Below are 27,396 nucleotides of genomic sequence, written 5' to 3'. Positions count from 1 at the left end.
GTGCCCACTTAAAATGCTGTGCAGAAATTGCAGTAGAGCTGGTATATCACATAGTTGCTTTCACAGGTGGCCCTGCCGGTGACAGGATAGGGTAAACGTATAACAGGACTACAGTAGGATTTGCTGTGTGGGTGAATTGGACAGGACTCGCACCTGTGTCTTCCACAGGTATTATATCCCTGCGGATTGGGAGTGCTGGCATAGGAATGGACTAGGATGTTGCATAGCTTGGGTGAACAGTGGAGTACTAATTTAGGAGAGGTGGGGAGGATTGTCTGATTCCAGGGCATGGCGATAAAAATTGTGAAAGCTGCCATGCAGATTAATGCGCTCATTGAAAATAAAAAAAAAATAAAGAAAGGAATGATCCAGGAGAGAGTAATTTCCAGCGATTGCTCTGTACATTCTCAAAGCACATGCAAAGGGGTTTTACTTAACATTTAAAACAGATCAGAAATAATAGCAATTCTCTGTTATAAACTATATATGTGGTATGTGTTCATATAATATAAAGCACACTCTATGTTTAGCAAACATAGATACTCGTCATACATGTTATAGCATTCTTACTTGTATTTCGTAGTAAATTATGTATGATGAAGTCCTGTTAAATAATTTCTGTGTCCGCATCCATAGTCTAGCGGTAGCTTTACCACCTACCACACAGGGGGCCCGGGTTCAATTCCGGCAGGGGACTTGCAAGTCGCCGATGTGGCGTCACCTAAAAAGGACTTGTAATACGGAGGCCGAACTCCCCCAAATGGGGCCTTCCGGCCGACAATGCCATATGATCATTTCGTTTTTATGACCATGTGGCATCTCTCTTTGCTTCAGGGCTTAGAATGTTATAAACAATTTTATCCAGGATGTGCATCTGGGAACAAAAAGCTCTTATTTTATATGTATCTATTTTATTTGTTCCAGTAAATCTCTCACATACTCTCTCAGATATTGGACAAGTCATTATTTATGACTATACTAAGTTTAGATAGTGAGAACTCCCGATTCATATATCGATGATATAAGGAAAATATAGATTGCTACTCACCATAAAGATAACTTGTCTTTTCGTTGTGCCTGTCTGCAACTCGGTGTCACCTTTACAGTGAGTAGCAATCTGTCTGTTCCTTACATTGCTAAGGTTAGATATCTTAATTACAATTGAATATCTGTTACATATACATGATATTTTTGTAACAGTGTAAGAGGGCTGTGCATTGACAGCTGTCAATTGTCCTCAGGTGTGATGTATGTGGAAAGGTTTTCAAAGTGATTATGGCCGCATGATGGGAATAAACAGGCTTCAAATGCAGAATGGAAGCTGGAGCTAGACACATGAGACATTCCATTTCTGAAGTCAATATTCCAAAATTCGTGGAGTCAAAAGTGTGCCAAGAATACCAAATTTCAAGCATTACCTCCTACCATGAACAGCCCAGTGGCTGTCGGCGTACGCTTAACGACCCAGAACTCAATGTGTGATGTACGAGGAATGTATCCGTTAGGACAGGCAGCAAAATTAGCTGTTAATGAGCTATGGTAACAGATGACTAACACCACAGCACCTCTCCTGAGCTTGTGACTGTATCAGTTGGACCCTAGATGACTGGAAAACAATGGGCTAGTCAGAGGATTCCTGTTTTCAGTTGGTTAGAGCTGATGGTAGGGTTTGAGTGTCGTGCAGACCCCAGGAAGCCGTGGACCCAAGCAGTCAACAAGATACTCTGCAAGGTGGTGAAGGCTCAATAATGATGTGGGCAGTGTGTACCCGGAATGGACTGGGTGCTTTGAATGTTCGGATACGTGGAGATCATTTGCAGCAATTTATGGACATCATGTTCCCAAACAACGGTGGGCTTTTTAATGATGACAATGCATCATGTCATGGGGCCACAATTGTTCACAACTCTCTTGAAAAACATTCTGTACAATTTGAGTGAATGATTTGGCCACCCAGATCACTTGACATGAATCCTATCAGACATTTATGGGACATAATCGAGAGGCCAGTTTGTGCACTGGCAACAATTTTGCAATTATGGGCGGCTATAGAGGCAGAATGGCTCAATATATCTCTACTGGACTTCCAACAACTTATTGAGTCCTAGCCGTGTTGAGTTGCTGCATTGCGCCAAGCAAAAGGAGGTACAACATGATATTACAAGGTAGCTTGTGACTTTTGTCACTTTAGTGTATATTCAACAACATTATATTACAATAATAATGGACACTGAAGAGCAACTAGTGTATCAAAAAGAAACAGTTCATAATTCTAACACGTGACAGAAAATAGTACTGCTTAGTGGATAAGCAAATCAAAACAGGCAAAATGGACCTCTACTAGCAGAGAAGAAATTTTACCAGGTATCACATTACATTAAAACACAAAAAATGTAAATTATTTTAAATTGGCTGTAAAAATGTATCTTTGTAATACAATTAACGTAAAAGACATTTTTACAGCAGATTTAAAAAACTTTACATTTTTTGTGTTGTAATGTAATGTGGTACCTGGTAAAGTTTCTTCCCTGCTAGTAGAGGTCCATTTTGCCTCAGTTTTGATTTGGTTATTCACTACGCAGTTCCATTTTCTGTCACGTGTTAGAATTATGAACTGTTTCGTATCGATACACTAGCTGGTCTTCAGTGTCCATTATTTTGTAATGAAAGATTTAAGTGTGAGAATGTATAAACAATATAGTGGTAGAATTTGCAGATTCTTACATAGTGGCTTGCATGAACGCTAAAAGTAACGTTTTCTATAGTCCTTGCAATTCTTTTTGTTGTAAATAAAGCAACTTCTGCTGGCAAGTGAGCTCAGAAACAATGATTGCATCTATGTGTAGTGTATATGTTTTACCATTTGTTGTCATGCAGCCAGTAAGAATTTTCACACAGTAGCAAATGGTACTTTTTTTTCATTTTTGAAGATTACATGCTTGACCCACTTTAAATTTTCTTGGATCAGTATTCCAGGAAATATAGTGCTGTTTACACTGTCTAATTATTTACCAGATAGTATTACAGTAAGGCTTAAAGCAGGTTGTTCCAGTTTGCATGCTCACTGGTGGGCAGCCAAGTGCCTGTGGGCAAACAGCCGATGTGCTAGCAGTCGGTCAGCCTACAGAATCGTTTTGCACCGGCTGAGTGCACACAGCCAGGATTGACCATATACATTGCACATCCACAGAATGTGTGCAATTCTCTCTCCTGGTGGGTAGCCTACAATGACTGCACCTGCCACCAAGTGAGCTGGGGATGTTTGTGCCCTACAGTGCAGCGTCAGAACAGCGGGTCTGAACTGTGTATGCTTTGTGCACTATGTAAATGTGTAGTTACTATCTTTTCTGTATTTATAAGACTGTTTCGGGGGAACCAATCAGTGCTGTGACACGAATGGTTTGATTTTGTTCTCCAATTCACCTACACTCTTACCTTTTTATCACAGTGTTGATTTGTATGCAAATTTTATGCATGTTTGGGATGGGGTAGCTCATTGACAAACAACAGGAACAAGACTGGACCAGAATATAACCTTGGGCACACCATCTTTAACAGTCTGTTCCTCTGATGGGTACGTATGCATATTGGTTCCTTCTTGATAGTAAAGTTCCACTATTCATTGCCTAACAATGGAAAATCCAGGATGGAATAAAAGTCCTTCGTCAAAATTAGATACACACAGACACAGTCTCTGGCAGCTGGAGCCAGGCTCTGGCTCTAGCTGCCAGACAGAGCGAGAGAGAGAGAGAGAGAGAGAGAGAGAGAGAGAGTGTGTTTACATTGTCTATTTTTGACAGAGGCCTTGTTGGCTGGAAGCTAACTTTCAGACAGTCTTTTCATTGTGCCTTTCTACAAATCCTTTTCACTGTATTGCTACTGCTCACTATCTATTTTGCAGGTATGATTACTTAATAAAATTCACGAAACACTGAAGAAGTTTGATTTTTACCTATTATTTATTTTATATCATTTTTCTCGCACTAATTCACTGGTATGCTATCTAGAAGAATGATTTCACCATAGTATTTATATTATTATTACGCATGCCACTGTATCTGTAAACTTCCATATAATGGTGGATTGAAGCATCAGTACATCAGTGTACGACTAATGGCAAACAAGAAAGCAAATGTGTCTGATCTACGTCAGTGGCATACTAAAACTGAACTCATGTTCATCTTGTTTTTAGAAAGAGGAAGACAAAGAATGGGCTCAGATGAACTATAATCATCTGTGCTGCATGTAATTTTATACTGAAACTACTCAGCAATATTCTTTTTAACTCTCTGACTGCTGTGGGGCCACTGGCAGCCACACCAGATGGCTCTGCTTTACCACTTGCAGCCTCGCGGCAGTCAACTTGTTAATATTGAAAAATTACTAATGTTGTTCCTACAATGTAAGGAAAAGATAAGATTCTTACTTACTGTAAAGATGACATGTTGAACTTGCAGAAAAGCACAACTAAAAGACACTTACACATTAGCTGTCAGCCACAGACTGTCAAAAAAGGAAAAAACACACATTCATCCACACAAGCAAGCACACCACTTGCACACATACTGGCAGCATCAGAGTTTCCATTGTTTGATCCAAGTCCTAGCCACAATAGTGAAGGAAAAATTACAGTTGTATATATATATTTTACAATTTGTTTAATACCTACTGAAAAGGTGCTGACAGTTACTTGTTGCTGACTGGTCCTGTTGGCATTACGTACCAACATTTGATGTACAATATAGTAGATACTAACCAGATGTTTCACTAGAAACAATTGGAGCAGGAAAACAAATTTGAAGCACAGTTTTTCTCCCCCTAGTGCACAGGGGCAGATACTAAACAGAATAAAGCGCAATCGTATCAAAAGGAAAATTCTCCCAAGAAAAATATAAAATTATGAGGCAGGATTTCTGGTGAGTTCATGTGCATGTGAAGAGTATTAGTACTGTCAGAATACATATATGAATGTACATACGATATCCTAGCTTTAAAATTAATAGTTCCTTCACCGAGGAGGAGAGAGAGAGAGATAGATTGCGGAAGGCTGAAGAGGAAAGACAACTCGCTCAGTCACCTGTACAAGAGGAAACAACCTGTCTCTCCACATTCTCATTACCTTCTTGCAATTTCATGTTTAAACATATAGCTAGATGAAGGATAAAGATGCTCCAAATGCTGAAAACAAGGTGATGAAAGGACTTTGGAGCAACAACCAAGTGTACCTGGTTCATTATAATAATGTGCATATTGATCAAGGACTTGAAGTATATACTGTTTAATTCCAGTTTGTGTGTTAACACATTGACTTCCATGATGTCACAGAAGAGCCCTATGTGTGACGCCATGTGCAAGTCGGTAGCACAGCAGAGCCTCATGCATAACACTGGGGCCTGGTCACGAAACATCGATTGCTATATGCGCGGCAGTCGACGTGTCATATTTACAAATATTGTGTGTGCACGGTTTACAGCAGGGCTTCACAGCGTGAGGTCCGGGGACCCCTTAGGGGGCCGCCGGCTCTTTCTAGGGGGTCTGCGGCCACCTTTCACCAAATCGTGTAAAATAATGAGTAAAATTATTGAATAAAAATGTGAAAATCAAATTCATCACTATTTTTTTTCGTGTGAAAAACATGTGTACTCTTAGTTCAGGTCGTATTCCCAAGCAGCCTTTGCGGTTCCTGAGTGAGAACGCATACACAGTTTAGTGCCGGAGAATGCGGCTTCTCTGATCGACTGTTTTGCAACAATACGGGAGTCGTTCGTGCGCCGGCTCACGGCCCTAGATGCGCTGAAACCTTTTACACATGTGCGGAGCGAGCTTCGTCAATCAATCACAGCGCTCGTTGGCACGTATGCGGCCCCAGGCATCATTAAATGTTAAACTTGCTTTGTCAGTGCACTACCTATTTCATAAGTCGATCTTTGACCAGTTTATTATGTCTAACATGGATCGGTGGCTGAAGTCAGGATCATTGAAGAAGGGTGCAGTTTCTCCATTGCCTTCACAACAAGGGAAGTTTCCAGTTGAAATGAATGAAGAGGGAGGACGACCAAAGGAAGAACAATCACAAAAAGCTCCACAGCCGGATTTATTATGTGAAAACGCTGCAAGTACTCCATTGGTTGCAATATCGTGTGGCAGTGGAATAACCAAGAAGCGTAAGTACAACGAAAGCTGTTTAGAAATGGGCTTTATGGAGACAAAGGAGGGTAAAGCTCAGTGTGTAATTTGTGCGCGAGTCCCTCTGGATTTCCAGGCTAAAGACATCGATTTTTTCAAAAGGAAGAGTGCTGAACTAGCTGCTTCTCAGCATTGCATGAAACCTCAAGCAAAAATAATTAATGTTAATTCATTAAAGTCTTCTTTCTTGGTCAGTTATCGAGTGGCAAAAACAGGCAAAGCTCATACCATTGCATAAAATCTCATAAAGCCGTGTGTTAGTGATATTGTTTCTTGCATGCTAGACGAAAAGGCAGTAAAGCTTGTATCTTCGGTGCCATTATCAAACAATACTGTCAAGAGACACATTGTTCACATGTCAAATGATGTGAAAGACACACTTGTTTCTCTCATCCAACACAAATCATTTTCTCTGCAGAAAGATGAATCCACTGATGTTGCAGGATTAGCAATTTTACTGGCTTTTGTCCGTTAAGAATATTCTGGACGTTTTGAGGAGGAGCTCTTATTATGCAGATCACTACCTGCCAACACAACAGATGCTGAAATATTCCATCTATTGGATGATTTTTAAGGACTAATGAAGTTTCATGGTCTAACTGCATAGATCTGTGCACAGATGAAGCAAAAGCTATGACGGGTCCTACAGTCAGAGCAATAACGAAAATAAAAGAAAACGCCAAGAACTGCAGCAGTAGTCATTGTGCTCTCCACAGATATGCTTTAGCTACGAAACAAATGTCTGTTTCGTTCAAGAAAGTTTTCAACGAATGCATTCAAATCATTAACTACATAAAATCAAGGCCGTTGAAGGCAAGACTTTTCACAATACTCTGTGAAGATAAGGGAAGCCTTCATCGTTCCCTGCTTCTCCACACAGAAGTGAGGTGGCTCTTGTGTGGGAATGGACTCTCTCGGTTGTACAAATTAAGATTGGAAGTCTTAGCTTTCCTTTTGAAGCATAACAACAAATTAGCAGACCTCATTAATGACGAAAATTGGCAGTATATACCTGCCTATTGGTCAGATATTTCCTCCAAAATGAACGAAATGAATATTTCACTCCAAGGCCAAAGTGAAACGAGCATTCAAGAGGAAAATCAATTTTTGGGAAGTGTGTGTAGAGGAGGGGGAGGTCGAGTGTTTTCCTCTTGTCAAGGAGTTTTTTAAAAACAAAACACTAGCGCTTGGAAAGAATTTGTTTCATCAAATCCTGGAACATCTCCGAAGCTTGATGTCAATGTTGGAGCATTATTTCCCAACAGCTGAAGATGAGAAGCTGCAGAAATCGAATGGGTAGTCAACCCATTCATTGTATCCAAAAAGCCGAACATTCTATCATCAAATGAATATGAGTTGTTGATAGAAATTGGCACAGACACTACCTTGAAATCAAAATCATGTTTCGACACTGACGGTCACTCACACTTTTGGTTCAAATGGCTCAGAGCACAATGGGACTTAACATCTAAGGTCATCAGTCCCCTAGAACTTAGTACTACTTAAACCTAACTAACCGAAGGACATCACACACATCCATGCCCGAGGCAGGATTCAAACCTGCGACCGTAGCGGTCACCCGGTTCCAGACTGAAGCGCCTAGAACCGCTCGGCCACACCGGCCGGCACTCACACTTTTGGATCCGTTTGGATAACAAGAAATACTACCCCCTTGTTGAAAAGGCAAAACTTGTACTACTTCCGTATGCGACAACATACATGTGTGAATCTGGTTTCTCGATCTATGCTGCCCACAAAACTAAGTACTGAAGCTGTCTAGATGCGGAACCAGACATCCATCCCCAGTTGTCAAGAATTGAACCCAACTTTTCAAAATTGTGTCGGCAGAAGCACCCTCAACCATCACATTAGGATTCCATTATTATTCCTACAGACTCACCTATAGTAAAGAAGAAAGCATTTTCCTTGGTAGGTGCTCAGTGAACGTACCTTTGTTTCTGTCTTCTATCATTTACAAAATAATTATTGATTGAATTCTGTTGGCATTGATATTTTTGTTACGAAAATTAAAATGAACTCCAAAGATAATTTCTTTTCTTTATAATATATTCCGTCGTCTCAGTTAAAAATATGGCCTGCCTATACTTCAGTTGCAATTACTTGCTATTAGTCTGACACTATATCGTGGCAACTGGCTGCAAGCGTAAACAAATGAGGACTTTTCACATGCCACCTTGTAAAAAGTAAAACTCCTCTGCCAGAATTGTTTCCTTTGAGAAAAAAGTCTTACGTTCTGTGAAATGCTTTGTCGTCTTATATAGAAATAAGAGAGTCGGTTTGTTTGTTTTCCTAATTTGTTTACAGTCAAGGCTGACTGCCACGATATAGTGTCCAAGTAGTAGTTGAAGTTGTCAGCTGTGGCTAAATGTTGTTGCCAGCTACCAACTGACCCCTGTTGCAACACCGCCTGCTAGCTGCCGGCTATGGACTGACAGCTGCCATTCAGTAGATACGCAAAGACGTAAAAATAACTAGACTTTCCGAACTGTTTACATGGGCACAAAAATTGATCGTGGAACTGGAAAATGGCTTTATAAAAGCAGATTTCCAGAATCGATTTTGAAGTGTTTACCTGACCAACCAAAAGCGGGATTGAGGCATCGGCTTACGAAATCCAGTTTTGGAAATGCATGTAAACTGGGTGAATGTATTCCCACACCTCGCACAACAGATGTCACAATAGTCCTTTAAAGGCAATTGCTTGGCCTCTTTTCTTTCGTGGTGTGTTTGTATCCCAAATCATGGGTCTGCCTCTTTTCTTCACAGCTGCGCGGAATGACCGCGCAGTCTCAGTAGTCATGTCGTCGTGCCATAGACTTTACATACGTTTGAACATTTTTCTTCAGATTTCACGAGAAACCACACACACACACACACACACACACACACACACACACACACACACGACTTACGAAATATGCATGCTCCTTACACAACAGTAGCCAAACAGTGGAAGTGAACAGACCACAAGCGGCAGCTTGTCAACAGCAACAGTTTGGATGTGGTGTTGTTTGCTCTTGGAGGAAGGCAGCCCCATCGTGTGAAATGTCAATTACCAAGTAATTTTAATCAGGCAATAGTGTGTTGAAAAAATTGAGTAAATCCACTAGTAAGTATCTGGATACAGTGGGAATTCAAATTGGATCGTTAATTTCAAGTTTTTTTAATTTAATTCATCTAAAACAACGACTATTGATACTTCGGAGGGGGGAGGGGGTCATTGGGAACATGGCACTTGCATTGAGCAGCTTTCAGTTCCCATGGGTTTTGCTCTGAAATTTAAACTTACTGTGCTCTTAACTGACTCGGGTTCTGCCATGGATTTTCGACTGAAGAAGGGGTCTGCCAGTTGAAAAGGTTGGGAAGCCCTGGTTTACAGTTTAGTCGTGGCTCCCACTCAAAATGGAGTTCGTGCTTTGTCCGATGCTGTTATTTTAAGTTCCCTTCTACAGTGGTGTGGAACTGCAACTAGATGGTGCCTACAAGCTGTAGTCCTTGTTGAGAACTATACTGTTGTCCTGCTAATGCAAAGAAAGAGTTAGTTCTGTCAGTTTTCACATCTAACAATGGCAAGTCCAGGATGAAATAACAATATGGAAAGAGTAGATTGCTACTCTAGGTCTAGGACATATCATGCATAATACAAACAGATAAGATTTGCTGCAAAAAAATACAAGAGAAAATCAACAGCAAAACACGTCCTGGGAGAAGACCAATATCTTGGTTTGGCAACCTAAGGTGCTGATTCAGTATGTCAACAGAATTATTCCATGTTGCTACCAACAAGAGAGCATCCATCATCATTGCCAACACCCAAACCACATAGGCACCAAAAGCTTGCCATTCGGTACATAGTGGAGGTGTTGCCACAGACAGGCACAATGAAAAGAGATTGCTAAAATATTAAAGCTATCACACAACACAGACACACGCGCCCCCCCCCCCCCCCACACACACACACTCTCTCTGTGTGTGGTGTGTGTTGTGTGTGTGTGTGTGTGTGTGTGTGTGTGTGTGTGTGTGTGTGTGTGTGTGTGTGTGTGTTTTCCTCCTCCTTCAGAAGGAGGATTTTGTCTGAAAGCGTAACGTGTTGATTGCCAAGGGGATGGCAGACAATGTGTTAAATATTTTAGCAGTAATCATCGTGACAGTAACTTACTGTGGCATTTGGCTTGCTGATAGCTTTAAATTTACCTCAGATAGTTGACAAGCTGACAAAGATATGTAGATTGCTCTTAAGAGGAAGTCCTGACAAGCAGACAATTGTCTAGAGAATCTCTTTTGGGTGTATCGTGCCATACCTGTGTGCCATAGACCGCTAAATATACTCCCACCTTACCAAACAAATTGATTCTATGGTAAAGGCGGTAGACTCTTGCCTGGAAGGTGTAGTTAACACACCGACCACAACATGCATAGTGATAGATTCACATGTGAGCCTCTGCTGTGCCACTGGTAGTAATGCAGCATAAGGCTGTGCTGTGGCCTTGTGATTGTCAACACATTAAACCACAGGAGATATTGATGTTGTACACTGGACTCTCACTTGGAAGGAACAGGCTTAAAATCTGGTCATCATCCAGATTGAAGTTTTCTCAAGTTTCCCTAAATCATTTCAAGTTAATGCAAGGGTCATTCTTTCCAAAAGGTCATGACACTTCCCACATTAACTCTTTGGTATCTGAGCTGCCTGCCAAGATTTCGAAGTTGAGAGGCTGGCAGTACAAATCAGTCAGAACACAGAGATTTAGATTTTCTCTGTTTCCTCTAAACTGCATAAGGGGTCATTCTAGGTTGGTTTAACCAGTACAAAAGCATTTTCCCACCCTTCATCTCAGATCTGGAGATGCCTGAGCAGTTATTTCTGGACAGTTTTCAAAACTTGACAGTGAATGTTTTCCTACTTAACTACTTAATGTCCTGTTTTTTTAATATATGACTATGTGGGAAGATGATATATGGTGCATTTTGTTTTTGTTTGTTTCCTTACATAATCTCTGAGGCAACCTTTACGTAGTTGTCTCTGCATAGTTATTAGCACAAAAATTCTCTCCTGGCTACATTTACAGATAAGTGACACTAAGAGAAGCAGAATTGGAATTGACTGTCTTGTAGCTGTCACTGGGTACATGGGAGCCTATATTCACAACCAGGAATGTGGAAATTTTAAGCATGTACTGGACAGGCTTCTAAAACTGTTTCTGTTGAAAGAACATGCAGTCTATGTGAACAGTTCATACTGGAGTTTCCACGGCATCTGTGCAGTAGCCTGACAGCTAAATACAGAGGTATCTGTTAATATTAAGATGATTGTTCCTATTTGTAACCTCACTAGTCTGTCAGTTCACAGCCTTGTTCAAAAAGTGGCAAATCAGTACGGCAGCCCGCATGCTGGTTAACTAAAGCTACTTCCATACACACAATGGTTGACCTACATGGGCAATACTTTGCTGCAAAAGACCACAGAGGCTCTTTTAGACCCTGAAGGTAAAATAAATCTTTTTGTACAGAGAAATCCAGTTACACATTTTAGTTAAGTTTTGGCCTATTTTATGCTAGACACTGAACAAGATACGCTGACCTGTTGACGATAGTAACATTTACTAATATTAAGTTCTCGCCCTGGCACCTAACATTGATACTTGTAAGACTATTACGGACTGTTTTACCATTCCAATTTTCAGATGACAAGGTAAGCTCTGTTAAAGTTCATGGGCAAAATTAACAATACAAGCAAGCAAGTAAGTAAGTAAGTGAGTAAATGATTTAAGCATTAAAATTAGTTACTTTCTTAGAACTATGTCAGGTAAAAACAAGTACTGCACAGGCAACTGACAGGTCACCTGTGTGAAGAATTTGCTTTGCCTCAGTACTTTTCTTCTGTCAAGTTACCTTTACTGTCTAATTAGTCCTTGTGGAGAGCTGTAATTGCCATCAGAACACAAACTGCCACATTCTACTTGTTACAGACGGAGGGACATAGTACATGATCTGAATGGGGAAGAATTGGTGTGGACAGGAGAGAAATTGGAAAAGGGGAAGTAAGGCAGTGGAAAACTAATAAACTAATTAGCTGGGGGGGGGGGGGTTGTGAGTGCAAGAAATGCTGAAAAGACAATATTATTTCACCACCCATCCAACCTCCAGAAAAATCCTTGTCCATCCCTACTCCAATCCTGTATCCCATGGGTTATTCCACTGTAGTCAATGCAGGTGCAAGACCTATCTCACACATGCCATCACTTCTTACAGCGGTCCAGTCACAGGAATTTCCTTCCCTATAAAAGGCAGAGCTACATGTGAAAGCAGCCATGTTATGCATCAGCTATGCTGCAGTTACATTCCAGCATTCTATGTGGGGATGGTAAGTAACCAACTGTGTAATCGCATGAATGGTCGCTGCTAAATTGTGAAAGGCTGCAAACGTGACTATCCAATTGCCACATACACGGCACTCCACAACACAAATGACAAACAGCTGGTTCACTGTGCGAGCCATTTGGACACTCCATTCTAGCAGTAGTTTCTCAAAACTACGCAGGTGGGAATTCTCTGTCCAACATATCCTGCAATCCCTCTCAGATTGTGTCCTGCCTTCTCCCACCAATATTCCCCTCCCCCATGTACATATGCAGCCAAGACCTGCTCCACACTATCCTGCCACCCTCTTCTTACCTTGTGTGTCCTTTCATATCCACTCTCCACCTCTATCTCCCCAGGCAACTGCTATCGATAATCAACTGTCAATCCTCTGTGGCTGCAGCTGTGTGCGTTTGGGTGTCTGTGTATATGAATGTGCATATCTTACTACAGAAAGAGTTCAAAAGCTAGTGCAAATACTGTTCTCTGTTGTGTGTGTGTGTGTGTGTGTGTGTGTGTGTGTGTGTGTGTGTGTGTGTGTGTGTGTGTGTGTGCCACACATGGCTCAGCTATAGGTGTCTGGTGGCCTTTATGTATTATTCCAACCAGGAATATCCATTGTTGTTCTAACTTAAATCTGTGAGTACCATGTTCATCCAGGCAAACAGAAGCCTATTTTGAATTATATTATGTAACTGCCTGAAATATGAAATCTCAAAGGAATAACAGGTTTGGGTTGACAAAAATCATCACACACAATTTTGTTGAAAATATTATGGCCTTTTATTAACATTAAAGTACTTGCTACACAAGATGAATACCACACTACTTGGTTGGTGGCCATTTCCACTGGTCTGGTGGTGGTTCTGTCATCAGGGGCTCCCATGGTTTCCACCCCAGCATCTTACGTGCTAGAGTCAGTTCGTTCTCAGCCTGGATTATAAGTTCCTCCACCTGCCCACAGTTTATTTTCTTCTCAATGTCCTGAACATTTGGTGTCTGGAAACAAATGCACGTTCAGTCACAGATTTGTCCATAGTTACAAATATTAAAAGTTGATTAACAACTCCTTGCATCTGATGAAAAGATTATCATGATGAAACAGTAAGGAGAGAGAAAAAGTGACAAAATGGAGTGAGAGAACCATTTTAAAAATGACACACAGAGGTAAGAAGAGTAGTTGGTGAGGATAAAGAGGGGAATGAACAATTAACAGGAGACTTGAAGTAGAAGGGAAAGAGATTTGGAGTATGGAACATGAACAAGTAGTTTAATACATCTTAGTTTATTTAAGCAAAAGGCACACACTGGCACTAGTCTCTACTGCAGAATGATACACAGGCACCACGAGAGTGCATCTAAACCATTTGAGCTTCGCCATGACTTTGCATAAAATGTTTGTGTGCAATCTACAATTCACCACAGAAGATCATGAAGGCACAAGAGAAGAATAGACTTTCCACAGCTTTCTACTAAAGGATTACACCCACTACAAGGGAGTCACTCATGATGCAGCAAATTTTAATGTTATTCTCAGTCTAGCATAAGAAAGCACAAATAGTGCACTCTATGGTTACTGTATACAGATCAAGTTGCTACTAAACATCTTGACAAATCAGTAATAAGTTAAGACAAGCACCCCTCACACTATAGACAACCTAGCTTGTCTGATATATCAGTTGAGAGACCTTAATCTGTAAAATACAGAAGATGTTAATCATTTAGCACTTAGTGCGGCAATGTGCCAACTGAAGAAAGAACAAAGATTAGGACTTCTCTGAGCAAGGAAATCTGCAGTTCCTTTCCAAGGGCACTATGTCATTCACTTTAAGCAATTTAGGTAAACAGCAGAAAATTTAAATGTGGCTGCCATGACAGGAATTTGAACCCTGCCCCTAGCAAAGGTGAGACTAGCATTGAGGTATTACTGAACAGTGCATTACTTATGACATCAGCTAACTTGCTGACAGGTATGTATCTGTGAATGGGTACTGTAGTGTTACAAATCTTTATCAAACAAAATATGCACAAGATATTTTGGTCCTTTACAAAAAGGACACATGCATGTAACATGTTTCCTTATTGTAGTGGAACATTATATGGATTATTGTGATTACGTAGTACCTCTCAAGAGCATGTAGAAGAACTATGTTTGAAGTTTAAAATAATAGTTCACTACACACTGCAGATGTAGGAACTTTGTAGAACAATTAATGGTGGGATGGGAGGGACCTTCCATGGTACAAAGTCACCGTAATAAAAGCAAAGAAACAGTAACTTCTTCACTATAGGTCATTTGGGCGTAATGAATTACTGTGTGAAGCCTACAATGAGTACAGCAGAAAAAGCTTATCAAAAGATCTTTACAAATACAAACTGGTCATATGTAAAGGCTGTCAGTGGCATCAAAATTCATGTCCAGACATACACAGATGACACAGAAACTGAGGACAGCAAAGCAAAAGTAGAAATAAAGATTTTCAGAAATAACTGAAGCTGTTGTCTTTTGTGATGGTTCAATTTTTATTGTCCCACGAGTGTTTTCAAGCCACTCAGCAACTCTTCAGATGGAACACCCTTTTAATGATTGATTGAAGCATTGTGGGGGTTGTCATGTGGAAAGAAATGACTCCCACAACAGTTCAATCATTAAAAGTGCGTTCTATCTGATGAGTTGTTAGACATCCTGCAACTAGTCACAGTAAAATAAAACTGAACCATCACAAAAGCCAACTGCTTGCAGTTATTTCTGAAGTCTCTATTAATCACAATCAGTGATCCACATCCAAAACTGATAGTAGTTTTTAAAACAGAAATGCTGAATTCAGTTTTCAAATACTCCTTCACTAAGTAATCTACAAATGTACAGCTCCCGTTTACTTCTCATTTACTTCTTACACCACTGCTAAGATGAGTGACTTAGATATTAATGTCAGTGATGTTGAGAAACAGCTGGAATTGCTCAAATTAAACAAGGTTCCTCGGCCCAATGGAATCCCTGTCAACTTCTATACAGAATTTGTACCCAAGTTAGTCCCCATTATAACCAGAACATACCTTAGGTCCCTTGAACAAAAAACAGTGCCCAGTGATGGTATGAAAGAACATCACACCCATCCATAAGAAGGGTAGCAGAAGTGACCCACAAAACTTCTGTCCTACCTCATTGGCATCAACCTGGTATAAAACCATAGAAGCCAATCAGAGATAAAACACAATGTAGTACTCCTACCAGAATGACCTCCTCCAAGCCAACCAACATTTATTCCAAAAACACTGATAATGCACTTGCCTCATGACACAAAACCTATGAAATAAGTCAGTTCGATGGCGGCAGGATTTCTCAACTTCCAAAAAGCATTTGACTTTGTACCACACCAATAATTATTAACAAAAGTATAATTATATGGGCTATAAGAAATGCGACCAGATTAAGGTTTGCCAGATAGGGAGAGTGCGCAGAGTGTTCATGGAAAGTGACAACAGAAGTACAAGTAACTTCAGGTGTGCCCCACTGAAGTGATCTGGAGTGACAGTTGTCCCTGCCACCCCCGAAAACAATGGCTGTGACGACAGACTGATCTGTAGAGTAGCTGGACGTCTAAACAGAAGTGACTTCTGGCATTTCCCAAGGTAGTGTCATAGGCCCTTTGCTGTTTCTTATCTACATAAATGATTTGGGAGACAATCTGAACAGCTGTCTTAGGTTGTTTGCAGATGATGCTGTCGTTTATCAACTAAATGTTATCAGAAGATCAAAACAAATTGCAAAATGACTTAGAAAAGATATCTTTATTGTGTGAAAATTCGCACTTGATCCTACATAGCGAAAAGTGTGAGGTCATCCACATGACTGCTAAAAGGAATCCATTAAACTTTGGTTACACAATAAATCAGTCAAATCTGAAGGCCATAAATTCAACTAAATACCTAGGAATTACAATTACGAACAACTTAAATTGGAAGGAACACACAGAAAATGTTGTGTGGAAGGCTAACCAAAGACTGAGTTTTATTGGCAGGACACTTAGAAAATGTAACAGACCTACTAAGGAGACTGCCTACACTACGCTTGTCCGTCCTCTTTTAGAATACTGCTGCGTGCGGTGCGGCGTCCTTGCCGGATAGGATTGAAGGAGTACATCGAAAAAGTTCAAAGAAGGGCAACACATTTTCTATTATTGCGAAATAGAGGAGAGAGAGTCACTGAAATGATACAGGATTTGGAGTGGACATCATTAAAACAAAGGCATTTTTTGTTGCAGAGGAATCTCCTCACGAAATTCCAATCAACTTTCTCCTCTGAATGCGAAAATATTTTGTTGACACCAATCTACATTGGGAGAAACAACCACCATGATAAAATAAGGGAAATCAAAGCCCGTACAGAAGGATATAGGTGTTTGTTCTTTCTGCACGCTAGACAAGATTCGAATAAAAGAGAATTCTGAATGTCGTTCAATGAACCCTCTGCCAGGCACTTAAATGTGATTTGCAGTGTATCGATGTAGATGTAGGTTATAGACCAGTCAGCGAAGACCAAAAAGGTTGATTAGGCAAAAAAATTGCACAGTCGCAAATTTTTTGCACAGTGCTACAGGAGAGTGTCCTGAAAAACAAATTAAAAATATTGACTGGTAGTGTTGGGGGTAAGGAGGGGGGGACGACGACATTTAAAGGTCCCTTTTTATGATTTTCTCGAACAACTCAAACTGTGTCTCCTAATGGAATTCTTTCCTAAAATAAAATTTAACTAAATAATAATAATAATAATAATAATAATAATAATAATAATAACAATAATAAAAAGTCCTATACATTTTTTCTCTAGGATTAAATTTCTTCATTGACGGAAAAATCACAAATTATTTGAATGGTATAAAATTGATGTTTAGCTTTAAATTAAGTGGCCTACAAACAAATATTAAATGTGTGTTCCACACCTAACTGCAGTGGAGCTATGTTAAGGGATTGTATTCCACAGGTGTAACAGGATGAAGGAGAGATGTGTAGGACAGAAGTGAGAAGGAAGTTAGGTCACGGGATTGTATCCATGCACTTCCCTCATTCAGAGGTTTGTAAATTTAAGATGAAGCACATGATTCCCCACTATCTACCGCACCACATCACAAAAAGAAGCTACAGGGTATGTCTCAAAGTTATGCCAACTTTCCGCTGTACGACTTAAGTACTACTGATGTCGCAGTGCGCAGACACGCCCCGAGATGTTTATTTTCTACAAAATGCAGTAACATTATGTGGGATGCTGATATGAGTTACTGATAATACTAATGCAGGCAGGCATATGGATAGAATCTTCGCAAGTCTCTGTGCACTGTCCTACACTGCTAGAGAGGGAATGAATTCCTAGACATTCTGTACAGCTGCTGTAGTGTTCTTCCACAGAAGGTAACTTCTGCCACCACAAGTGCTCCTTGCTTTTTATTTTATAGACATACTATATGTTCCTCGCATTTCCTGTCCAGTCCTTTAACGTGACCAGACAAAATAACTTCACCGAGTTACTAGCAGGTATTTTTTAGTTTATTATGTGAGTTATTTGCCTTATGTTAAGTGAGCGATTATATAATAAAACTGAACAGCTGGAGCTGAAAACTGTTTACCACACTGAAGAGCCTGTCACAAGTGTAACATGCTGTCAATATGTATTTGATAATGTGTATTTCACTGTCTCCACTATCAGTGGCTGAAACGCTTTTCATAGCATGAGGGATATACAATACATCACTCCAGCCTCAACTCTTCCATCATCTGAAGAGATCCTGAGGCTTAAATTGCATCCCTCTACAACAGAAGTAGGTTGCCTAGGTGTTCTAGATTATCATATTTCAACATAAGTCAGCAATGCATTACAAGAGATTACTGTTCTAGACTTGACTGTGATTGGTCCCATTCCATCAGACATACTCTCAGCTATTTTTGAAGATATGCTGCAAGTGTGATAAATGGCTCCACTCGGTATAGCCCACTCTACAATACCGGCAATTCCCGAATAGAAAAGATGTATGCAAGCTACCTGTAAGCAGTTAATGATGAGAAAGTGCAGTGACTTTATGAGCATTCATTAATTCACCATCAACTGACCGCAACACAGTTACATAGCCTAACAATATGCTGCCACTGATAGGCAGCAGCAATGTGTCACACTTACCGCTCCAAACCATTTCCCATCAACACTATATAGGTTCCTGACAACATCAAACTTACAAGTATACTGCTCAGCCTTTGTTTACAGGAAAGTATTTTACATAAAAGCTCACTTAACACCTGCATAAAGTACTCATTTAATAAACTGAAAATAGCTCCACTCTGTAAAACCCCGTGTGGGGTTTGCTAGTCCCCCATCGGGCACCTCCCTAGGTGGTGGATAGGGGAATGCTGTCTAGATATAGAGGTTACCAGGCAAATAAAATACCCGGGGTGGACCAAAACTAGCACGGGCAGGAGAGGCTCGCTCAGCCGCAGTGAAGGCAACCCTCCTAGGGTTCGAGTACCCCTGGTCCTCCAGGTTGGGGGTTGTGCAGAGGGCTACCAACCCACTCATGTAAAAGAGCACGAAACGGTCAGGATATTTAATGCCAGCCTCGGAAACAGGACAGGATTTACTGGAACAAAAACTGGCAAAGCTACAAGGATTTCTCTTTTGGATCATGGAATATTAGAAGCCTGTATCGTCCTGGAACTGCCCAAATACTATCAAACGAATTAAGAAAATATAGAGTGCAACTGGTAGCTCTCCAAGAAGTAAGATGGCAGGGAACAGGTTCACTGAAAATAGCAGACGGGACAATAATGTATGGAGACTGCAGTCAGCGACATGAATTTGGAACCGGTTTCTACATTCATAAATCAACAGATGACTCAGTAAGGGATTTCAAACATGTTAATAAATGTATATCATACATAACAATTCAGATGCAGTGGTTAGACATTACATTTCTAAATGAACATGCACCCACAGAAGATAAGGATGACAACACGTAGGAAGAATTCTACAGCCAACTGGAACAAACGTACAACTTATTAAGTAGGCACAATGTGAAAATAGCGTTAGGAGATTGTAACACCAAAGTAGGAAAGGAAGAAATCTACAAGCCAACCATCAGAAATTTTAGCTTACATGAGGAAAGTTCAGAGAATGGGGTTCGACTTATAAACTTTGCAATGACAAATGGCCTCACGATAAGCAGCACAAAATTTCAACATAAGGGCATTCATTTAGGAACATGGATATCGCCAGATGGAAAGGTAGTCAATCAAATAGATCATGTGGCTATCCAGAAACAATTCCAAAACAGTATTAAAGATGTCAGAACCTTTAGGGGAGCGAATTGTGACACAGACCACATGTTAATAATATCAAAAATGAAAGTGAAACTCAAAAGGAAAGTTGATAGAAATAGAGAAGAAATTACAAGATATAACATAAGAAACCTGGCAAAAGTAGATAGCCCATAAAAGAAATTAAAAGCAACCTACAAAACAGAGTGACCAATGCAGAAACACAGGATGTCGAAAGCAGATGGAAACACCTGAAGGGCTGTAATCAAGAAGCAGCTTCCAAAATCATAGGTGAAAGAAAACGACCTAATAAAATTTGGTTTAACACAAAATGTCAAGAAAAAGTGCTAGAAAGAAGAAATGTGAGGAATGCATGGATTAAAGAAAGGGACAATATGACATTGAAGGAAAGATACTATAAACTCCAAGAAACGCAAAGAACCCTAAGACAAGAGAAAAGGGAATACTATAACGGAAACCATTCCTGCAGATTGGAAAACTGCAATTGTGTGCCCCATATTTAAGAAGAATGATCCACTAGTTTGTGATAACTACAGAGGAATTGCCTTACTGGATGTCACCTACAAAATCTTATCAAGCTGCCTATTAAACAGGCTGATACCAATAACAGAAGAACTGATTGGGGACTACAGATGCGGTTTCTGCAGAAGCAGATCCACATTAGATCACTTATTCACCCTAAGACAAGTAACTGAGAAGGCATGGGAATTCAATGTAGATGTCCACATATCATTCGTAGATTTTAAAAAGGCCTATGATAGCATACACCGACAGACACTCCTACATATAATGAAGGAATTTAAAACACCATCAAAATTAATCAGATTAGTTAAAATGTGTATCGATGAAACTTTATGTCGCATAGACACCAGTTGGAGAAACTGAAGATTTTAAGGTGTACACTGGACTGAGACAAGGGGATGCCATTTCGCCTATTTTATTTAACCTTGTCCTAGAGAAGATTGATAGAGAAATTTCTAAAACCAGTCCACAAGGGATTCAGCTACAGGATGTGAACATTACACGACTTCCCTATGCAGATGATGTAGCACTAATAAGTAGTTCCAAAAGAGAATTAATCAGAATGATGCAAAATTACTACAAAATTGCTGAGAAAACAGGATTACAGGTTAATGAAGAAAAGACAGAATACCTGCCCATAAGTAAGAAAACCAGAAAACATGTGCCTCTGACTGTAGATGGATTCAATTTCAAGACTGTTGACCACTTCAAGTACCTAGGAAGTATTTTTAGTAATAACAACAGAACACATATAGAAATAGATGCCCGTTTATCAACAGCAAACAAGACACTTTAGTTTCATCAAAATTCTAAGAAAAAGATCACTTAGCAGTAACTTCAGAAACCGCTTATATCAATCAACCATTATACTTGGGATGTTTTACGGATGTGAAACATTAATATTTAGAAAGAAAGATGAAGAAAAACTTAATATTCGAAAGAAAAGTACTAAGGAAAATTTTTGGACCTGTATACGACGAAAATAACATGAAATGGAGAATAAGAAGAAATGAAGAATTACGAGGGCTGTACAAACACCGTAACATCATCGAAGTGCTCAAGAGGAGAAGGTTGAATTGGGCAGGCCATATAGCAAGAATGACAGAATAGACTACCTAGAATGGCATTCAGCAGAACAATAGAAGGAACGAGAAGAAGAGGGAGACCCAGAATCAGATGGCAGGATAACATTTGGGAGGACACATTGAGGATGAACAGCAGCAGCAACTGGACAAACAGCGCATTGGACAGGCAGAAGTGGAAGAGGCTCATAGAGCAGGCCCTCGCCACATGTAAAGTAAAAAAGTAAAGTAATGTAAAAGTTCAGGCAAGTTATTTCATCTACTGACATACAAGAACTGGCCAGGAAATGCTGGGGAGGTACAGTCTGTCTCCAATTTGAAAATCTAGCAGCACTCTTAACGGGGGAAATTGCCTTTCCTGGAAGACCACTATAGCTGCCATACAAGATGACTAAGAACCAATTCACCCTTTAGCGGTGTAGAACAGTGTGCAGATTTACGTAGATTCTGTCCATATGCGCTTGTGTTAGTGTTATTAGCAGTTCCTGTAGTGTTAATGTATTTTGTGGAAAATTAACATCCTTGGACATATCTGCAAAACTGCGTCACAAGTGATTCAAAAGGCATGCTGTGGAAGATCGGCATAACTTTGTGAGATGCCCTGTAGTTGCTTCTTGTGATGTGGTGGGCTAGATAAAGTGGGGGATTACCTGCTCGATTGCAGACTTGTCAAGGAGGAAAGTACATGAACACAAACCAGTAACCTACCTTCTCTCACACATCTACTACATGCATCCCCCCCCCCCTTTAGCCCTGTCACACTCTAGTATACAATTTACGCCTTCATACAGATCTTCTGCACCTAGAGGTGTTACATTTAATATTCCCTTTTAACCCACTTTATTTAAGGATGAACATTAATTTTATACTGTTAAAACAATGTTTTTAATTAATAATTTTACTTTTGTACAGAGCCACAGTCATGTGAAACTTTCTGAAAGATACAACTGCCATGTGGCTGTACAACAGATTTTATTTCACAATCTAGATTTCAGCCTTAGGCCATTACCAAGTGTTACAAGTATTATATATAATTAGACTTCAGTAGAACCCAAGTCATTAAAACATGTATCTTCAGTTACATAAACCAATTTTGTCACAATAAATTTGACAACATTTGTGTAATATGCTAATTTACAGACAATTAGCATGACTCAGTTGATATGGTTGTGGAAAAATAGGTAACCAAATCACAAGTTTTAAACTTTGCTACATTGTGTATTTGTCAGTGGCTGCTTAGACACCGTGTAGCAAAGTTTAAAACTTGTCATTTGGTTCTCTGCAACCATTTCAACTGAGTCATGCTAATCACCTGTAAATTAGCAAATTACACAAATGTTGTCACATTTACTTTGACAAAAGTGGTTTGTATAACAGAAGCTATATGTTTTGACAATGAGTTGTGTTCTACTCAAGTCTACTGATTTATAATACTTTTATCACTTGATAATGGCCCAAGTCCAAAATCTGGATTGTGAAATAAAATCTGATGTAAAGTCAAATGATCATTTTTAATGATCTTTGATTTTCCTTTTCCCTGCAACGTACAATCAGTCCTACACAAAAAATACGAAATTTAATGTAGATTAATTCTGTACAGCGAAATATTTGTGCAACAAGTCATGAATTTTGATTTATTCAACAAAAATATAATAGGTTTGTTTATAAATAAATACTTCTGCTACCAGTCACGATTTTCTTTATTTTACTATTTGCACGACGCGTTTCGAGAAATAATTCCCATTTTCAAGTGCGTTTTTATGATGTGTGTTAAGCCATTTCTTTTGATGTTGTCAGTGTGTGTGAGTCTGCTTCACTTTGTTGACTTTTACTGTAATACATAAGAAACGCGATTTTTAGTTGGGTGTCAATATTTTCTGTGAAAAATATAATAAGTGACCTTCACATGCCCCCACCAGCCAGTATTTTTAGTATGTTGTTCAGGACCACTCTGATAAAATCTGTGACTGCAAGATTTTTTTCCCCAATTTTCCTTCACCAATTGACTATTAGGTTGGAAGATGACAACTCCTTTACCAGCTGGTGAATTCAACAAACGTGAATGCCGAATGAAGGTGGTGGTTAACAGATTGATCTATAGTACAGCCTGACATGCTACAGTTTATGCACTGTTTGTCATCAGAAAGAACTGAGAGGTAAATTCAGAAAACCTATATTAGATATTATGTGGGCAATATATTGTGGCAGTCAGCTGTGACTGTACACAAATGAGAACTTACACTGTCCAAAGGGGGAGGAATGGTGCAGGAGAATAAGCTCCACCTCCCTCTTTAAGAGCTGCTATCCTACATCCACATTCTGTGGTTCCTTGGGAGCAGAACTGTCATAACAGTCATACGGATCGCTGATTCCTTTTATTGTGGTCAAAGTTGCATTTAAATCCCTCTCTCCACTCATAAAAAAAAAAAAATAAATAAAAATAGAGAAATAAGAAACCAAGCAATCCACAATACAAACAAACTCGAGTACACAGAGCATTTGATAGTGACCACAGCGCAATTGTTTGCTGTGGTTGGCAGTAATAGTTCAGGCATGACCTCTACTGGTATCTTATGCAACCATACTTCCAAGCACTCCCCACCTAACACTGCCACGATATCGTGTCCGCTTAGTAATGAACAAGTCTCTGATGACAATTCTGATGTTTATTATGTACATATATATATATAAAATACAAAAAATGCAAGGAAAGGTGGGGGGGGGGGGGTTGTCCACTACATAACTTATTACGAAGTGTGTTGGGACCCAAGCTGTTAATATTTAACATTAATGACCTTCCAAATTTCAAATACTACTACCAGTAACCTTAGATTTTCTTGCATGTAATACAGTTCTATATAATGAAGTACTGTTTGGATAAACTACACAAATATCCAGTCAGATCTTGGTAAGATTTCAAATTAGTGTGAAGTTTGGCAACTTATTCTAAATGTTCAGAAATGTAAAATTGTGCTCTTCACAGCGCAGAATAGTAGTATACTATGACGACAACATCAACAGGTTACAACTGGAATCAGTCAACCAATACAAATAACTGGGTGTAATAATTTGTTGGGATGGGAAATGGAGTGATCAAATACGCTCAATTATAGGTAACAATGTGGCAGACTTCAGTTTATACGTAAGATAATGGGAAAAGTCTACAAACCACTTAAGGAACCCACCTAAAAATATTAATGATGGTATGTGAGATCCCATAGCACATAGGACTAACAGGGGATACTGAATGTTTGCATAGGAGGGCAAAATGAATGGTCACATGTATGACTCACAAGGAGCAAAATGTTGAAAAAGTTAATCAGTTGACTCCTTAAGATAATGTATTGTTGTTGTTGTGGTCTTCAGTCCTGAGACTGGTTTGATGCAGCTCTTCATGCTACTCTATCCCGTGCAAGCTTCTTCATCTCCCAGTACTTACTGCAACCTACATCCATCTGAATCTGCTTAGTGTATTGATCTCTTGGTCTCCCTCTACGATTTTTACCCTCCACGCTGCCCTCCAATGCTAAATTTGTGATCCCTTGATGCCTCAAAACATGTCCTACCAACCGATCCCTTCTTCTAGTCAAGTTGTGCCACAAACTTCTCTTCTCCCCAATCCTATTCAATACCTCCTCATTAGTTACGTGATCTACCCACCTTATCTTCAGCATTCTTCTGTAGCACCACATTTCGAAAGCTTCTATTCTCTTCTTGTCCAAACTGGTTATCGTCCATGTTTCACTTCCATACATGGCTACACTCCACACAAATACTTTCAGAAATGACTTCCTGACACTTAAATCTATACTCGATGTTAACAAATTTCTCTTCTTCAGAAACGATTTCCTTGCCATTGCCAGTCTACATTTTATATCCTCTCTACTTCGACCATCATCAGTTATTTTACTCCCTAAATAGCAAAACTCCTTTACTACTTTAAGTGTCTCATTTCCTAATCTAATCCCCTCAGCATCACCCGATTTAGTTTGACTACATTCCATTATCCTCGTTTTGCTTTTGTTGATGTTCATCTTATATCCTCCTTTCAAGACACTGTCCATTCCGTTCAACTGCTCTTCCAACTCCTTTGCTGTCTCTGACAGAATTACAATATCATCGGCAAACCTCAAAGTTTTTACTTCTTCTCCATTTATTTTAATACCTACTCCGAATTTTTCTTTTGTTTCCTTTACTACCCCAAAAAGCCTACTTACAAAAACTTCTAGAAACAGTACTATGCAAAGAATCTAGAGCTTTTCTTGTGACAGTGCACACACACAAAAAACAAACACCCTGCCCCCCCCCCCCCCCCATACAGGCATTTACGAAGTCATTCTTTCTGCACTCCACATGCCATTGGTAGAAGAAGCACCGCACATGCATTTAAGTAACCATTCTTTCTGCACTCCACATGCTATTGGTAGAAGAAGAATAACAAACATATCTATATCATTCCATCTAGGTACCCTCTGGAATGTATGTATATGTAACTATACTGTATGTTGAATGTTTCATATGTATCACCTAACCATGGCTACAAGGCCAGAACTAGCTGATCAAGACAAGCAATAGACTAATTTACTCAAGAATGAAATTGCCTATATAGAAGAAACTGTTTTACCCTTTGAAGATGGTGAAATTCATCAGAAAGAATCTAATATATCTCAACTGCATTAGATTAGCTTAAATAAAAAGACTGGATGACTGTGATGGTATCAATAATGATGCCATTATATTAATCAGCGAACACCAATCAAATATGCAGCATTCCTGCTTATTTGAAATTGTGGACTTTTATGTTCTCTCTTCACGTCACGCTGGTCTCTTCCATCATTGTAAAAATTAATTATAAATTACTAAGAAATTGAAAAAGTTTGTGTTTTGTATTTATTAGGGTGCCGTTTGTACATACAGATTCTGTTTCGCATGTAAGTGATATTTGTTTTGTGGGCGACGTCAAGCATAGAATTTTGCCACGACTTATAATTAATATCTGGATACAAGTTAGATTATGAGAATAAACAATTTAAATGACAAGAAATTTTTCTATGGATGAATGAATAAGAAATAAAAGTTCATAACGTGCAATACCATTTAACACAGGGCAAACAGTTTGAAGAATACAGAATAGAGGACATAATTGCATTAGTGTATCACAATATTAAAAAATATCTTACTGTCTTTACGATGCGTGCTCGTTCCATGACTATTTCTTGCGTGTACTTCCTATACGCGGCGTCTTCAGGCATTTTTTGCAGAGCCCTAAGTATCTTACCGTAAAGGACGCTAAGGGTATGATGCGGATTTATGGCAACTGCCAACCCAGTCAACCCTGTTGCCTGTAAGAAAATATAATTGTATTCTGCAAGAAATAAAACACTAATTCGAACGTAGTTATTCGCATGTGCGCCCCTGAACTTAAACTATAATTATACGATTGATATGAAGATTTCCTGATGCATTCCAATTTTATTAGCATTTTAAACACGCAATATAACTTTTTAATGTAATTACCGCACCTTTTTCAGTGGTCCTGAAGCCATTTTTCGACTTATCACTTGCTGAAGATCTTAACACATTACATATAAGTTTATAAAATATCAGCAGACGACAAAATTGCTCGAACACGTTATTCGAACAAAAGTTGTAGCCTGGTTTCAAAGATCTTGCGTAGTCCCTCCCAGCCAGTGATCTTCATCCTCCATCCATAGAGGAGGAAAACCTATGGCGTGAATTTTTAATAATAGTACAATTATTGCAGCCGAACAGCCACATAGGTTCAAAGTACGATTATAATAATACAAAGAATTAGAAATTTTACACATTGTAGTTTGCACAGTCACTTACTGACCGGTGGCAACAAATCGTCGACACAGATCGACAGATCGAGAAACCTAAA

At 39.4% G+C, this 27,396-nt stretch overlaps 1 protein-coding gene across 1 annotated transcript; it reads right to left on the bottom strand.

Moving 5' to 3' along the window:
* Window positions 1–13,326: 13,326 nt before the first annotated feature.
* On the bottom strand, window positions 13,327–27,164 carry LOC124545115 (NADH dehydrogenase [ubiquinone] 1 alpha subcomplex subunit 5). Its single transcript, XM_047123931.1, has 3 exons — window positions 27,017–27,164; window positions 26,675–26,836; window positions 13,327–13,566 (listed from the first exon to the last, which is right to left on the bottom strand). The coding sequence occupies exons 1-3, from the start codon at window positions 27,038–27,040 to the stop codon at window positions 13,393–13,395; spliced, it is 360 nt and encodes a 119-aa protein (XP_046979887.1). The 5' UTR covers window positions 27,041–27,164; the 3' UTR covers window positions 13,327–13,392.
* Between the last annotated feature and the right edge of the window lie 232 nt (window positions 27,165–27,396).

The sequence above is a fragment of the Schistocerca americana genome, chromosome 8 (genome assembly GCF_021461395.2).
Source record: "Schistocerca americana isolate TAMUIC-IGC-003095 chromosome 8, iqSchAmer2.1, whole genome shotgun sequence".
NCBI lineage: Eukaryota > Metazoa > Arthropoda > Insecta > Orthoptera > Acrididae > Schistocerca > Schistocerca americana.
The sequence above is the reverse complement of the archived record's forward strand: the minus strand, read 5'-3'. Positions and strand labels throughout refer to the sequence as shown.

Excerpts from the sequence above, each read along its gene's own strand:
- LOC124545115 (XM_047123931.1), bottom strand. The coding sequence starts at position 27,040 with ATGGCTTCAGGACCACTGAAAAAG. Across the intron at positions 26,837-27,016 it reads CTTCAGGACCACTGAAAAAG|GCAACAGGGTTGACTGGGTT; the intron begins GTGCGGTAATTA and ends ATTTTCTTACAG. Across the intron at positions 13,567-26,674 it reads GAGCACGCATCGTAAAGACA|ACACCAAATGTTCAGGACAT; the intron begins GTAAGATATTTT and ends ATTTGTTTCCAG.